This window comes from Centruroides sculpturatus, unplaced genomic scaffold (genome assembly GCF_000671375.1).
Source record: "Centruroides sculpturatus isolate CEXI.00-Female unplaced genomic scaffold, Cexi_2.0 scaffold289, whole genome shotgun sequence".
NCBI classification, from domain to species: domain Eukaryota; kingdom Metazoa; phylum Arthropoda; class Arachnida; order Scorpiones; family Buthidae; genus Centruroides; species Centruroides sculpturatus.
Genome location: NW_019384529.1, coordinates 368,905 through 385,446, shown reverse-complemented (window position 1 = coordinate 385,446; position 16,542 = coordinate 368,905). Strand labels below are relative to the sequence as shown.

At 34.5% G+C, this 16,542-nt stretch overlaps 2 protein-coding genes across 2 annotated transcripts in view; both read left to right on the top strand.

Annotated features, from left to right (window-relative positions):
• LOC111622977 overlaps positions 1–16,542 on the top strand; it is a 43,554-nt gene that overhangs the window by 9,916 nt on the left and 17,096 nt on the right. Inside the window, exon 2 of the mRNA XM_023365453.1 lies at positions 724–841. The gene's annotated coding sequence lies outside the window, so the exon portion shown is untranslated. The remainder of the gene's footprint in view (positions 1–723; positions 842–16,542) is intronic.
• On the top strand, positions 8,029–8,639 carry LOC111622978. The gene has a single exon (XM_023365455.1). The coding sequence runs from the start codon at positions 8,098–8,100 to the stop codon at positions 8,545–8,547; it is 450 nt and encodes a 149-aa protein (XP_023221223.1). The 5' UTR covers positions 8,029–8,097; the 3' UTR covers positions 8,548–8,639.

Below are 16,542 nucleotides of genomic sequence, written 5' to 3'. Positions count from 1 at the left end.
AGCAAATCAGCAGTCTGATAATACATAATAAATGGAAAAAAGTATTTAGGGAAAAATATAATACAAGTAAAAAACCAACAAGTCCAGAATTACAAAGTTTTCAACATATTTAATTGAGGAATTTTCTGTGAGAATTTCAAAAAACATATTTTTTATTGAATCATCATAATATATAAAACCAAATCTTTGCTAACCATGAAAATTTACTTGAAATATATTTGATTTTTTTCCTCTAGAAATGTATCATTCTTGCATTTTCTATAACATAGAAGTCCTTAAAGATTTTCTAAGGATCCTGAATATCCCTAAAAGATCTTTGAGATTTTTCTTTAAATCTGCAATTTATTAAGGAAAGGTTTTCAGATTTTTAAACTCTTTTAGAACTAAGAAAATCATCCAGATCTCTATTAGTATATTCAATCAGCCATAATTACTGCTCCATCATCTTTTTTATGGAAAAATTAAATATGAGAAAATAGATTAAGTAATTCTTCAGTTAATAGCATGCTAGATTTGGTACAGTAAATTAATATTTGGTTGAATAACAGTCTGATTACTTCTATTTTTATATTAATGCTTTTTATGTAGAAATCTTATTACATTGTTTAGAATTATTTTTATTGCTTTATTATAGAATCATTAATCAGAATAATTAATTTAATGATTTGTATTTTGTTAATAAATTTTATAATTATATTAATTTTTTGAAAATATTTTAATTAGAGAACTAAATTAAGCACTGGGAACTCATCAGTGTAGACAACTACTATGATGCTAATGTGATCCTAAGTCTATTCTCAACATAGAGAATTTGTTGCACAAGTCCAGATGAAGTTATGAGGTATTAAAAAATAATTTTTGGTTTTATTTAATTCTAAATTCTAAAGTTAAATTTTTATGTAATAATTATCTCACATATATATATATATATANATGAGGCAAAGTTTGAAGTCTGCATTGGAGGCAATAGAAAAAAGTCGTTAGAAAATGAAGAGAGCCATCCCATTGTGGCTGTCTACAACACTGTAAAATTTCCAGCAAGTGTTATGGTGTGAGATTGCATGTCAGCCCAAGGTGTGGGAAATTTGTATTTCATCAAGAAAACAGTAAATGCAGCAAAATACCGACAAACCTTGAGTAAAACTTGTAATCATTAGAAAAATTACAATATCACAGACATTTTATTTTCCAGCAGGATGGTGCAAGTTACCATATTGCTAAAACCACCAAGGCTTAGCTGGCCCAATATAATATTAATACATTAAAAATGGGCCATCGAGCAGCCCAACCTTTCTCCTATAGAAAACATGTGGAGTAGAATTTAAAAAGCATTGAGAAAGTGTGAATGGTTAAAGGAAAAAAAAAAAAGTAAATTTGGAATGAAATCACTCCAAATGAGTGCAAGGGTTGTTGATATGTCAAATGTTCATATGAAAGCTGTTGTATAAACCAAAGATAAAATAATTAAATATTAATTGTTAACACAGTTAAATCCAAACAAAATTTTTAAGAGTAAAAAGTCTTGTCAGATATGGAATTTTCGCTTTCCCAGCTATTGTATATAACAGAGAGAAAGTATAGCAATGAGTCAAAAAATGATCCCCATTTCTGGACTCATAGGAGGACCTTGAAATGTAAAGAAATTCAGAAAAAAATGTAGTGGGTTTTCCTCTGTATGTTTGTGGGGGGGGCAAAATTTTGTTCACTCACTTTGAAGCTTAATAATTCCTGTGTTTTTTGTTGAAAATTTTTGAAATTTTGCAGGGAGGTTTGTGTATTAGGGGGATTGGTGCTATTCAATTTTGGTGGTTAAAGATCAAGGGGGTGGAGAAATACAGGGACAAGAGACATGTTATCTCTTGATTGGGTTTGAACTTAATGAAGATTTACTTGTTATTAGCATTTACAATTTTTTGTAAAACTCCTCTTTAACTTCAAAAATTAAGCTTTTTGCTATTTTATAATAATTAATAATGTAAAAAGTTTTTAAATAAAATATAACAAATGGTGCCATCATAATTTAAAATTGTTTTTGCTGGGAAAGTTATGCAACTCATTGCTGGATTTTTATGTATAGAAATATTAAAAGAGAGTGTCTACAATGTTTTGGAATACAAAACATCAGAACTGAAAACATTATTATTTTTATTTATTGTTAAGAATTGTTATTAGTACATCTATAACCAAATAAGTTGAATGATACCTCATGCATGCCATTTTTAATGGCTTGCATAGATAGGGCAGCATTTTTGGTATTTTTTTAAAAACTATAGTATAGTATTTTTAAGTAATATTTTATAATTAAATTACATAATATATTTACAATATGATAAAAATGAAAACATTTTTTTTAGTTCAATGTAAACAATAGAAATGACGAGAGACTGATAACAGCTTAATTTTTTTTAGTTTGCTTTAATGAGTAGATTTCTTATTTAAATGCTTTAAAAAAGGAATTATCACATCAGTAAAATTAATAAAATATTAATTTTTAGAAACTGAAGAATATTTTTGAAAAAATATATATTTTATGTATATACAGTCGACCCCCCTGTAATGCGGATTCATATATTGCGGCGAAAAAATTGCAACCGTATTTGTATAAAGATGCTAAAAGAGACTCGTAAAATGCGGTAAAACGTCATCACCGACTCGTGTCACGAAAGGATTGGTTGAATCTGGACCAATAGTGGACAAACATCCAAACTACTTACACGCTACGGAGAGTTTAGGCGGGTAAGTTCAGTTTACTATCGTCTGTACAGTACTTTAGGTACTGTACAGACTATATGTATATTAGGTACTGTAAGTCTAATACAGTACTGTAATTTTATACATTTCTTGTGAAAAAAACATTTCTTATTCAACGGCCACAAAAATTATTTCTATTAATGATGTCTCCAAAGTTAAGTTGTTTTTCTGTGAAAAATTCATTGATCAGAAAAAGCACCCGCCGTTTGGTGCACTGCTCTGTGACAAAAACAAGCTTAAGCAATGGCGTCATCAAACGGTACACACTCAGTAAGTAATCCTACAATTTTTTGTTTATAGCATAGTTTATACGGATTATTCCCAAAAAATTATACATGTTTTGGAAATGTTGAGTCAAATTAGTCTAGAATTGATTAATTTTATGGAAGAAAACCTTTCAAACAGCTGTAGTCCGTAAACTGCACACGTACTGGGCTGTGATTGGCTCATATATTTAAGGATTCCTATAACGTGAAATTCTTATAAAGTGGAATGTATCTACCACGTTATAGGGGGGTCGACTGTATATACAAAAATATATATGTATACAAAAATGCTAATAAATTTTTGCTGTGCATTATTTTGTATAATCTACGTGTTATACTCACTCAAAAATCTTTTAATGCAGTATATATAACTTTATTCTTTAGAGTTTAGAAAGAAGTAAATATTAACTACATATTGTATATTTGTAATTACAATTCATCATATTTCTAATTCAAATTGTTACATCTCTCAAAAAAACTTTTTTTGTCCATATTCATTTTACATGGAATGATTTTAAAGATATTTAAATACATTTTAATTTAAAATAATTTATCTTATTTTTTAAAAGACATTTTAGTATTTTTGGAATTCATATTCACTCTTGAATGGGACAACTTTAAGTTAACAGCTGTTAGAGTTTACTTTTTTAGTCATTTTTACAATTTTCATAGTTCATTTTCATGAAAAATTTTTTTATGGTTACAATTCTTTTCTTAAATTTAAAGTTTTTGAATTTTTCAAACTAAGAAGTTTTTGATTTGACAAACTTGAGAATAAAAACAAAATAAAAATATAATTTTAAACAAATGAAATAATAAACAATACAAAAATAAAAATATAAAACTTAAAAATATTTTAAAATTTAATGATTTTATAAATATTAAAAAGTTTTTGAAGGTTCTTAAACAAACTTAGTGGATAAATGTATTGTGGAAAAACAAAATAAAAATCACCACTCAGAATCACTAGGAACTAAAAAGAAACAATTCTTATTCAGAGATAACTTTATTGGAGGCTACACCTCTGTAAAAAATACAAAACAGTTAAAAATCCACTGTCTATGATGCCAAGTATTATAACAAATAGTATAAGAACTGTTTCTGTTTAGTTCCTGGTGATTTTGAGTGATAGAAGATATTTTTGTTTTTCAACACAATTTTAATATATAAATACACTCAGCCAATTTTTTTAATTAAAATTTTTCCTATTGAAAACTTAAGTAGAAACTAAAGATCAAAGTTTTAAATCTTTATTTTGAATTCTCTTACTCATCAATAACATTTCTGTCTATTGCTTTTGTTATTATATGAATTTTTCAATTATCCTAACAGCATCAGTTTTCTTATTAGGATGAGTCATTATTTCCTTTTACCAATCAATGTCTGCTTTGTCAAGGACTTTTTTTGTCATTGTTGTATTCTTGGTTTCTTCTGATCTATTTTTCTATTATGTTTTCCAAGCAAAATTTTTTTATATTTAATATTATAATAAAACACAAACAGAATTTCTAGTATTAAAAATAAAACTTTTTTAGAGTTTTCTGTATAAATATAATAGAAAAGTAAATTCTAAAGTAAAATAAAATAGGAAAAGTAATTATAATAATTTTTATTTAAAGAAAATTATTACAATTTTTAACAGTTTTAATCTTTAAATAAAAGATTTATTAATTAAAAAGTTAAATTTTATTTAAGAAACAATCAAAAACAAGCAATTATTTTATTGTGACATCATCACAATGCCGGGCTGAAATTTTTAATCATTTTCAATTTATTTAATTTAAAATACATCCTCTCCACCTCAAATTAGTAGTTTCTTGCCCCTGTACATCATACTTTTCCTTTAATAATAGAGTTGTGCCAGTCATCTATCTAACACCTTTTAGGGGAAAATATTTAAATTGAAATAACATGACTTCTGATTTGCATCAGAAGTTTGTATATAGTTAATCAAGGCCTCCTGCCCCTAAAGTTTCCATATCTGGTTTTATCTTTCATCTATCTAACTCCTTTTCGAGTTTAAGGAAAGACAGATGGACAGATGACAGAGGGAATTTATAGATCTACAATTTTTTCAAATAGCAGCCCAATGAGAAACAAAACTGGCCTCTTGGAGAATAATAAAAGAATGAACTGTTTATGAGAAGTATATTTTTTTATCTTATGAGAACATTAAATAATTATAAAATGGATATTACTACAGGAAAATCTCATTAACAAAACCAGATTTTTGAGAAAGAAATGAATGTTGATTGGTAGTCGATCGATGGATTACATTTTCTTTGAAATTAATCAATTACATTAATTATTCAATATCATTACAGCAAGCGAGTTAAGTTATTAGGAGAAGATTTATTTTCTTTTCTTCTCAATTTTCAAGTCTGTTTCTCAAATATACAGTGGTCCACGAAATAAGTCCCCATACTTTTTGATTAGACATCATATTCGTGATCTGTTAATGTTTTCAGTTGTATTCTAGGTTTATTTACTTTGTTTATATAAATAAATGGTAAAATGGAATATGTAATTAGGAAGATGTCTTTATTCATCAATGGATGAAAAAATAATTGTTTAGTTTTAATGAAAGTAAAATTGTTTACTTTTTTAAATTATGAATAATTATTTGAAATTTTAAGTGAAATGTTTATAACTGTCTTTTGTGTTGATTAGTGTTTATGAGAAAGTATGTACTGTCAAAAACAATGTAAATATAAAAATATTCTTAAAATTTATTAATAGTATTATTGAATATATAAACTATCTTTATGTATATGTAAACAGTATTCTGTAGGAAAGAATTACAGTTTTTTTTTTTTGTTTGTTTAACTCTTTCTGCTCTGTGGGGACTAAGATGGTGTTTTTTGTTTGACCAAGCCCACAATGGGACAGCTGGGTGGTGAGGGACAAGGCCCAACATATCCAGATGGACTACCCTACCCCGAAAAAATTCCTGGAGTTTTTCGATCCTCAGAGATAAATATATAGCTATTTATTATGTATTATTTATTTATTTATATACATTATATATATATATATATATATANTATAAGTATATTGAATATTAGTAAATAATATACTTTTCTTCTTTATGAATATTCAGTTATTATTAATTTTATCACAGAAAACTTTTAATTAAAAAATATTTTAAGAAGCATCATGCCTGTAATATATTAAAATGTACAATTTTTGAACTCTGACTTATAATCTGTGTCCTGGAATTATTTTAATAATTAAAAATATTTAAAAATACTGATTAGCATCTGAAAATTCCTTAACATAAGTAAAAACAATCTTAATTAATACAACCAATTTCATTTAAATTCCATTTTTAACATACTTTTAATAAATATAGAATGAATTTATCATCATAATGTAGAAAGAAATATTTTATTTTTGATCATAATTACCATTTTAATTAAAAATTGACTGAAAATTAAAGAAAAAAAGAAAGCAATCATTTAAAATTCTCTTATCAATATTATAGAAGAGAAATACTTTTCTTAGAAATATATTAATATTCATATTATTAAAAAAGCTCTAGACAAGTCATATATAAAAATATTAAAATTGTAAGTAATATATGATAATATATACAGTATGAATTGAAGCTGTATGATTGATAACTGTATAAATTTAAACCGTTATTAATCATGTTGTTTAAATTATGCTGATCCAAATCATTTTTAAACTTAACTGCGGAGAATTAAAATGATTTTGCTTGGAGTGAAAATAAGTTGGTGATTCTTTCACAAGTAAGAGAAATGTATTTAATAGCTAAGATTTTACAATTTAATAATAATTTTGACTTATTACTTGATGTTTATTATATATTATGTACAGTTAATTTATAAATGTAGTATTTTGTTAATATTTTTGTAAGTTTCTAAAGTATATTTTAATTTTATGTTAATTTTTATATTATTTATAACTTTATTAGTTTATGAGAAAGTATTGTGTGGCAAAAAATTAATGTTAAGATTTCAAGCAAAACATGTACAGTATTTTGAATTTTTAAACATAAATATAAGGTTTTTTTATATGTAATTTAATATAACAGAATTTTAATATTGTTTATTGTTGAATAATAATCTAATACATCTGTTATAATTAAGTAGCAACATAACAAAAATGAAATTTCATTGCAGTATCAAAAATTCACTTTTGTTATTGAAAAATTCATAAAATTAAAATTAAAAAATAACAAATTTTGTAAAACACTAGCACACATTGTTGTGGCTCAAAATGTATTGTGGCGACCAATTCCGAACTTTGTCCGATCGCCACCAGAGGGAGTTCAGAGGTTTTAAAAGACCGATTCGAACACGTGCCTTCGTCCTTTTGTCGACTCCTCGTCTAGAGTATGGACTCCTATTCAATTGTGTAACCTGAACTCTTTTGTTGGCAGCTAATTGCCACATTGACCCGAACGTGATCAAACCTCAATCCAATTTCATCTGGACATTCACGACATTAATTTCAACGATTTTTGTTCCATCTGCATAATCGGATTCATCGCATATTTTATTTGGTGATATTTTTTGGAGCAACCACATGGCCACAGAACAAAGGTCGAGTAACTTCCCGCACCTATGCTAGGTAAGCGTATCATTTTTTTTTCTCGCTCATCGGAACTCTCTACTCGTACGCCCGGCTATCGAACAATTCGTGCGTTTTACATTTAACCGATTTTTTTTGGCTCTCATCCTTTGCTCTGGAAATCAGCATGCCGCTCAGCGACCAGCCAGAAACAATGGCCGTCAACGTAACTCGAGTCGCTGTTAAGCCTCCGCCGTTTTGGAAGCCGAATCCGACGTTATGGTTCGCGCAACTCGAGGCACAATTTGCCATCTCCGGGATATCCGCAGACTCCACAAAATTCAACCACGTGATTTCAGCAATCGAGTCCGAGGTGCTCAACTCAGTCAGCGACTTAATCCTACACCCACCGGCCAGCGAAAAATACGAGGCCCTCAAGAAACGCCTCATTGAGCTACACTCGGAAAGTCAAGAATCAAAGATTCGCACACTCCTGCAAGGCTTGGAGTTAGGAGACCAGCGCCCGTCACAACTGTTAAATCATATGCGTGCTCTCGCCGGCAAGGCAGTTGGGGAACCACTATTAAAGTCCTTGTGGCTATCAAGATTACCAGCGAACACTCAAAGTATTCTTGCTGCGCTAAGCGAGGACCTACTCCAACTAGCTACGATAGCCGACAAAATCTCGGACCTAACCATCACGCAAAGTGTAAATTCCACTTCGAGTCAACAGTTAACGCACCCTTCCTCGTTAGAATTTCAAATTGAGCAGCTTACCAATCAGGTAGCAGAATTATCGGCCATAGTGCATTGGGAGCGACCACGTGAGATGAATAGTCGTCCAATGTTCCACCCCCGAAAACGTAGCCAGTCCCGAGGCCGTTACCGCAGGTACAAAGAACCGATGAACAATCAATGCTTTTACCATACCAACTTTGGAGAGAGAGCCAGGAAATGCACACCTCCCTGCTCTTTCCAGCCGTCGGGAAACTAGCAGAGCGGCCGTCTGGGGCCAACAGTTGCGACTGCTTGATTGACCGAATATTTATGGCCAACCCGTCTACAAACTTGAGTTTTTTGGTCGACACTGGCGCAGATGTTTCAGTGATTCCTAAATCTCTCTCACTGCAAGCAAAAACCCCTGGGAAGCTAGTTCTCTTTGCTGCCAATGGCACGAAAATCCCAACTTACGGCACCAAGCTGCTAACACTGGATTTTAACCTGCGAAGAAGCTTTCCATGGCCTTTCATCATCGCCGACGTCACTCAACCGATTATAGGCATAGACTTCCTAACTCACTTCGACCTATTGGTGGACACACGAAAAAACCGCCTCATAGATGCAGCCACGCAGCTGAAGTCTAGAGGCACTGAACGTCCCAAACCAACGGCAAATCTCACCATCACCACCATACACGGAGATTCTGACTTCCAGCGAGTGCTGGCTGAATTTCCCTCGATCACGAATCCCTCGTTAATAGCAACGAGAAGCGGCAAGGCTTCCGTTTTTCACCATATTGAGACTACAGGTCCACTGGTGTTTTGCAGACCGAGACGCCTTCCCCCGGACACGCTCAAAGCAGCTAAGGCAGAGTTCAGTTACATGCTACAGCAAGGCATCTACCGCCCATCTAAGAGCCCGTGGGCAAGCCCACTTCACTTGGTCGCCAAGCGTAATGGCGACTGGCGTCCCTGCGGAGACTATCGCCGCCTAAATGCCGTTACGGTGCCTGACAGGTATCCAGTCCCACACATCCAGGACTGCACACAAGTGGTAGAGGGATCTACAATCTTCTCTACACTTGACCTCGCCAGAGCCTACCATCAGGTGCCCATCCATCCAGACGACATTCCGAAAACAGCAGTCACAACACCTTTTGGGCTGTTTGAATTTCCGGTGATGACGTTCGGTCTCCGTAATGCAGCCCAGACCTTCCAGAGGTTTATCAATCAAGTTTTCCATGGTCTGGATTACTGCGTACCTTACTTTGACGACGTGCTAGTGGCATCCAAGAGCAAAGAAGAGCACACACGACACCTCCGAGAAGTTTTCCAATGTTTTCTCGAATACGGCATAACCTTAAATCCTTCTAAGTGCTCACTAGGACAGCAGACTGTGTCTTTCCTCGGCCATAAGATTTCAGTGGAGGGCGTGAGTCCTTTTCCGGAAAGGGTTTCAGCCATCCGAAAATTTCCTGAACCCTCTACCATCCGAGAGCTGCGCCGGTTTCTGGCAATGTTAAACTTCTACAGACGTTTTCTGCCCAAAGCCGCGCACATGCAAGCACCACTCAACTCCTTTCTGTCCGGAAGCAAGAAAAACGACGATACAAAAATCGTATGGACTCCGGAAGTGCGATGTGCATTTTCGCAATGCAAAGAAGCGCTCGCAAATGCCACGGTGTTGAATTTCCCATCAGCCGCGAGGCCACTTGCCCTGATGGTCGACGCCTCGGACACTGCTATAGGCGCCGTCCTACAACAGAAGTTCCAGGGGTCATGGAAACCGCTCGCTTTTTTCTCCAATAAGCTGTCGGCCGCACAGCGCAACTACAGTACTTACGACCGTGAGTTACTGAGCACCTACGCGGCCGTAAAACACTTCCGACACATGTTAGTAGGTCGTGACTTCATCCCGTTTACTGATCACAAGCCGCTAACTTTCGCATTTCGGCAACGCCCCGACAAAGCCTCTCCAAGACAGCTTCGACACCTCGATTTTTTATCGCAGTTCACTACGGACATACGTCACATAGAGGGTTCTCACAACATAGTTGTGGACTCTCTATCCCGTATAGCTGCGATAAACACGCCGTCGCAGATTGACTACAAAGAACTCGCCATTCAACAACGACACGACAGCGAGCTTAAGGAGCTGCTAGACAAGCCAAACGCCACAGGGCTTGTCTTTCAGTCGACTTATGGTCGAAGACTCTACTTGCCAGCTCTACTGTGACGTTTCATCGGGGACCATACGCCCTTATATACCGTCATCGTTATGCAGAGAAATCTTTAACATGCTGCATAACCTTTCACACCCTGGCATCAGAGCTATGATTAAGCTCTTGCAGCAGAGATTTATCTGGCCTTCCATGAAAGCCGACGCCACCGCTTGGACTCGCTCCTGCCTACAGTGCCAGCGGTGCAAAGTTACTCGCCACACTTCCGCCCCGCTCGCTAATCTGTCCATGCCAGACTAATGATTCTCGCACGTCCACATCAACATCATTGGACCCCTACCTCCATCTCATGGATCCGTTTACTGTCTGACCTGTGTGGATCGCTTTACACGTTGGCCAGAAGCATTCCCAATACCAGACATCTCAGCGGAAACAATAGCGAGAGCATTCTACTCTGGATGGGTCGCCCGCTTCGGCGTACCGAAACAGATCACCACAGACCAAGGTAGGCAGTTTGAATCAGCCCTCTTTCAAGCGCTAGCCAGCCTACTTGGTTCAAAGCGTATTCGCACCTCTCCCTACCACCCAGCCTCCAACGGTCTGGTCGAACGTCTACGTCCACTCAAGGCAGCTCTTAAATGCCACGCTACTGAGAGGTGGACCGAAGTGCTCCCGACTATTCTTTTGGGTTTGCGCTCTACCATCAAAGACAGAATCAACGTCACATCAGCAGAGATGGTTTATGGAACCCATCTATGACTCCCCAAAGAGTTCTTTGCTACAGAGTCAAGCTCGGTGATCGACCCAATTTCCTTTGTCGGTCAGCTCCGCGAAACCATGCAAGTAGCCAGTAGCAACGTCCGCACACTCAAAACGTGCGGTTTTCATACACAAGGAACTGTCCACCTGCAGTCATGTATTCATTCGTCGTGATGCAATTCGCAAGCCACTTCAACCAATCTACGATGGACCATACGAAGTGATATCTCGGCAGGGAACGGTGTACAAGGTCCGAATCGACGGACGAACATCAGCTATAAACGTCGATCGGTTAAAGCCTGCATTCTCGTCACCTCCCGAAGCCGGATCAAATCCCAACGTCCCACCACCAACCAGAACGTTGCACACTCCGGTTCAGCCAGTTCCAACAGACACGTCGCTTCCCACCCCCGCCACCTCATCGACGACCACCCGCTCAGGATGTCGAGTCCGTTTCAATCCTCGCTTCCTTTAGCTCCTCGTGCCTTCGGCACTTGGGGGGGAGTACTGTGGCGACCAATTTCGAACTTCGTCCGATCGCCACCAGAGGGAGTTTGGAGGTTTTAAAAGACCAATTCGAACACGTGCCTTCATCCTTTTGTCAACTCCTCGTCTAGAGTACGTACTCCTATTTAATTGTGCAACCTGAACTCTTTTGTTGGCAACTAATTGCCACAGTATCTATTATAAATGTATAACACATTCCCCGGGGGGTAATTTTTCGAAAAATCCCTTCTTAGTGTACATTCTCTTGACGTACCTTATTAAAATGCAATCAAAAACGCAAAAAATCGCATCTGAAATAGTATAAATAGAAGCAGAGTTCTTTACTGTAAGCCTTAATCCTGTCCATCTCCCCCCAGTGCGGGAAATTTCGACATGTATATTATATAAAAACACGTGCGCATTCGAATGTAGCGTTGTGTCAAAATTTCAAAGGAATCGGTAGAACAAACGTACATTTTTATTTATATAGATAGATAGAAGATGATCTGCTTTAGTTCATCCTCACAGAAAAGCAAACTTAGGGCGTCGTACTCATAGCGCCATCTGTTGGACATAAAAGCCTTAGCCCTAGATGATATGTTTTAATTTATATGAATGTTTACGGAATAATATACAGCCTATGTCCACCCTGAAGTTCTATTCTAAATATTGGTGAAAGAATTTTTGAAATCAGATGAGTAGTTTCGGAGATTACCCGCTACATCCAAACTTACTTACTTACAAACATTACCTCTTTATAATATTAGTATAGATTGGAAAGCAGAAAATTTTGTTTTTACTTGATCACCCATTGATTTTTGACTTAAAAGTATTTATATATATAAAGTAAACTTACTTGTTAGTATATAACTTTTTCTGCCCTCTGGGCACTAAGAGGTCTTCTTTTAGCAAGGCATTATGGGTTCGACCAGGATGGGGATTGACATATCTGGTTGGATCACCCCCCTGAAACATTCCTGGGGATTTTTCGACGCATCTGGATTCGATTTCAGGTCCACAGTAGGCTGCCACCTTGACTGCTTTGGCCATCTGGCCAACTTAAAAATATTTTAAGCTATTTGGATTTTGTCTGCAGTGCAAAATATTATGTGTTTTTTACATGTGTATAAGTATTGAAGTTGTGTATCAATCAGATCAGACTTATATTTCATCTGATCTAGCTAGGGTTTAAATATACTGTATCTTCAAAATAGCTTTTGAGATATATACAGTATTTAAGTACTAGTGACATATGTTGTTTTGCTCGGGGTTTTGAGGGGGTGTGTCCACTGGGTACGTTCAGCAATGCATTTGTTTTTAGATGTCAATATTGCTCTCTTATACATTCATTTATGGTTTATGTAGTGTTATCAAATTAGTATCTGGATCTTTAGTGAATTTGCCATGACTGAGATGCAATCATTGATTAGCAAAATTCTTTGCAGATCTGTCTCCCAATAGATGGAGCCTCACCTAAAAGGACAACTTTTTAACATGATTCCACAGTGATGATGCCTTTAGGCAGGCATTAAGCTATTCTGCAGATGTTGTCAGGCAAACCAATAATCTAATATCAACAATCCAAAAACCAACAATGTACAGTGGGTGATCAGTTAATGAATAGTTCAGTTAACGAACAAATCAGATAACGAACACTTTTGCGAAAGATTTTATATTCAGACAATGAATGCCTCACAGAACAAACAAAAGAAGCAACATAAAATAATGAATACCGATTAGTCTTCCCTTGTCTTCGGACAACAATTCGAAACATTTTGGAGTTCTGGAGACGTTGACATCGATGCTCAACCTGGTATATATTGATCGGATAGTATTCCTCTGAACTTGAAACTCTCCCTTATAATTCCAGCCTTTTATTTTTCTGACAGAAAAAATTTTTTTCTAGTATTCGTGAGACTGTTGGGCAGGCACTCGTTAAGTTTTGCATTGGTTTTTATTTTCGAAAGGTGAGAGTATAATAGCAAAAGTAGAGAGTGGGCAGATATCTGATGTCTGTTGTTGCTGGACAGTATGACTTGAACAGGTCTACAGTAGGCCATAGTTAAATTTTATCTAAGAAAGATACTGTATTATCAAGAAGACTCAAGCAGCTTAAGGAGTAACAAAAATCACATCTGAGAAATAAAGAACATTGATGAGCTCATAATGGAACCTGAAATGGATCTGACGACAGAAGAAAGCCAAGAACTCTTGAATGAAGAACACCAAGAAACTCAGCGAGATATGTTTTCTTCTGAAAAAGAGAATTAATGTCAATATCTGCTATTAAACTTTTTTTGAAGAAGAAGTAGGATGAGACGTCATTCTGGATGTCAGAACGATGGTCTTAGAATGGCATTCAAACCAATTTGAGGTTAATAGTCTTAGGGATCTCTACAATTACAATGCTATTAATTACTTCTGAAAAATCTTGAAGAGAGAAAAGCAATAGACATTAGACAGATTCTTTAACCCCCAACGGAAAAAGCATGACTAATAAAAATGCAATTCGTTTATTATATATATAAATAAACGTAGTAAGAAAGTATATATTTTTTATTTTTTGGGGGATATCCAGAATGAATTAATCAAATTCCCATAAAAACCTATGGTAAATCAATAATCGATTAACGAACAATTCAGATAGCGAACAAAGTCTTGGAACAGATTATGTTCATTAACCGATCACCCATTGTATTATCAACAAACCAACAACAATTAGCATTTATTTATTATATTTGCCAACAAATGGTGCTACATGTAAAGGATGCAGAATCTATATATATACTATCCAAATATTTTGGAGTAATGCATAGCTTAGTATAGATTCCAGGGTCTAAGTAAAACTCATAGAAACTTTGATACAGATTGGTGTAAAAATAAAGATTTATATAAAGGACAAACCAACAAGAATTGATTTTTATATACAGTAGAGCGTCGTTTATCCGAAAGCTGGTTATCCGAAACATCCGTTATCCGAAAGCATTCCAGTCGGCAAATTTAAATTTTCGCTAGTGCTGTGGCGCTGCAATTTTCGGCTATTTCTTGGGCTACTCAAATACTTTACGTTTCTGATACTAAATTAACATCTGAAGTATAATTTTTTATTGTTTTTATATTTTTCAATAAATTTATTTTGTTGGTACAAAATAAAAAAATAATTTTTAACGATACAATAGTCTTCGTTAGGCTTAACATAGACGAAAATTCAATGCGAAGCGACACGCAACGGAGAGAAATTTCAATATGGGATAAATTAATATATTTTTTCGTACATGATTCGTTATCCGAACCACCCCAGTCCCCAATTGATTCGGATAAACAACGCTCTACTGTATATAGATATCTCAAACATTTTTTTTTGGAATTTAGTACATTTTAAAGAGTTGCAAATTTAGAGTAGGAGTGCATCTGTACATTGATGCCTAAAATGTTGAATTAATATAAATTATTAATTATTTTTAACATGTTTTTAATATAAGTTGTAATATATAATAAACTTGAGTGCATACCAGTGGCATGCTGTCATTAGAAGCAGTGAAAGTGTCACTTCCCTTGTATTTTATAAAAAATAAATACATATTAAATTTAATTATATGAAAATAATCGCACAATATTTTATTATAACCGCATTATGTATCTTATTACAAATTTCTATACTACTTGTGAAAAAAAAAATTAAGATTGCTATTGTATATTCGAATATTAGTGGCGAAGTGGAATCTCTGTATTGTCAGATTCCAAAAAGCCAGATTTACAGAGCACCAACCTCACCTGGTTTAGCTGGTGGAAGCCTACGACCTTGGGTTGATGCTACACATATAGAGCTTCCAATTCTGTCCAGGACCAGTTCTGGGCTGTTAGCCGCCTGCCCACTAGATATTTCGATTACGTGAATAATGAGTAGATTTATAACTTAACCCAACCGATAAGAATTTACTGGTATGTTTTTACGATAGTTCTGTATAGTTGACAGGAGTTTAAAAAATCCGTTAAAATATTTGATATTTTTATTCCGCTCTCCGATTTTATATTACTCACGGATTTCGATGTTAAACTGGTGATATTACGATTTTGTATATCCCATCTCTAAGAGGATGTAGAAAAAAACGTGTACAATTCTTGTATAATGTTAAAAAATTAACTGTTACTTTGGTAGCATAAATTACAACTAAATTTAATGAATGAGAGAGATGCACCAGGTACAGAAAAAGCTCTAGAATTTATTTTCCTTAAATTTAGGATTTATGTATCCGTTTGTCATAAAAATTTGTCTTTCCATTTTTTTCCTGAGACTACAAATATTCGAGTACATAGTAACCGGTTTCGACTTATTTCTACTTAAGAAGTAGTTAAATAATTAAGCGATTAGGGAATTGGGGACATAAACAAAACCCTGCTGAAAGAGCTGGAATATTACTTAAACAAAAGCTTAACCGAACCAATCTATAGCCGAGTACAGTGGGGACTGATTTCTTCGAAATACTGTATTAGATGTAATAAAGACAGAAATTTTTCCAGTTCAATGAGAGTGACTGAAAAGTCATAAATTTTGGAAATTTCTGTGGACAACACCTGGTCCTAAAACGAATTAGTTAGAAAACAAAAGATGGATAATCTATTAAGTTTAACGTATTTAGATTTTTACAGCTATGATGAGAAATGTTTAAAATTTACAACTCTGTCGCGTCCTTTGAGATTTACTAGTGATGCGACAAAAGAGGCATTTGACATTAACCGGTATCGGCACCCTCGGGATTTGGCATGATTGTCTATGATTCCATCCTCGAGTCACTGATAGGGAGCACTTTTAACTAAGTGGATTGTTTTAATATTTAAAAAGTA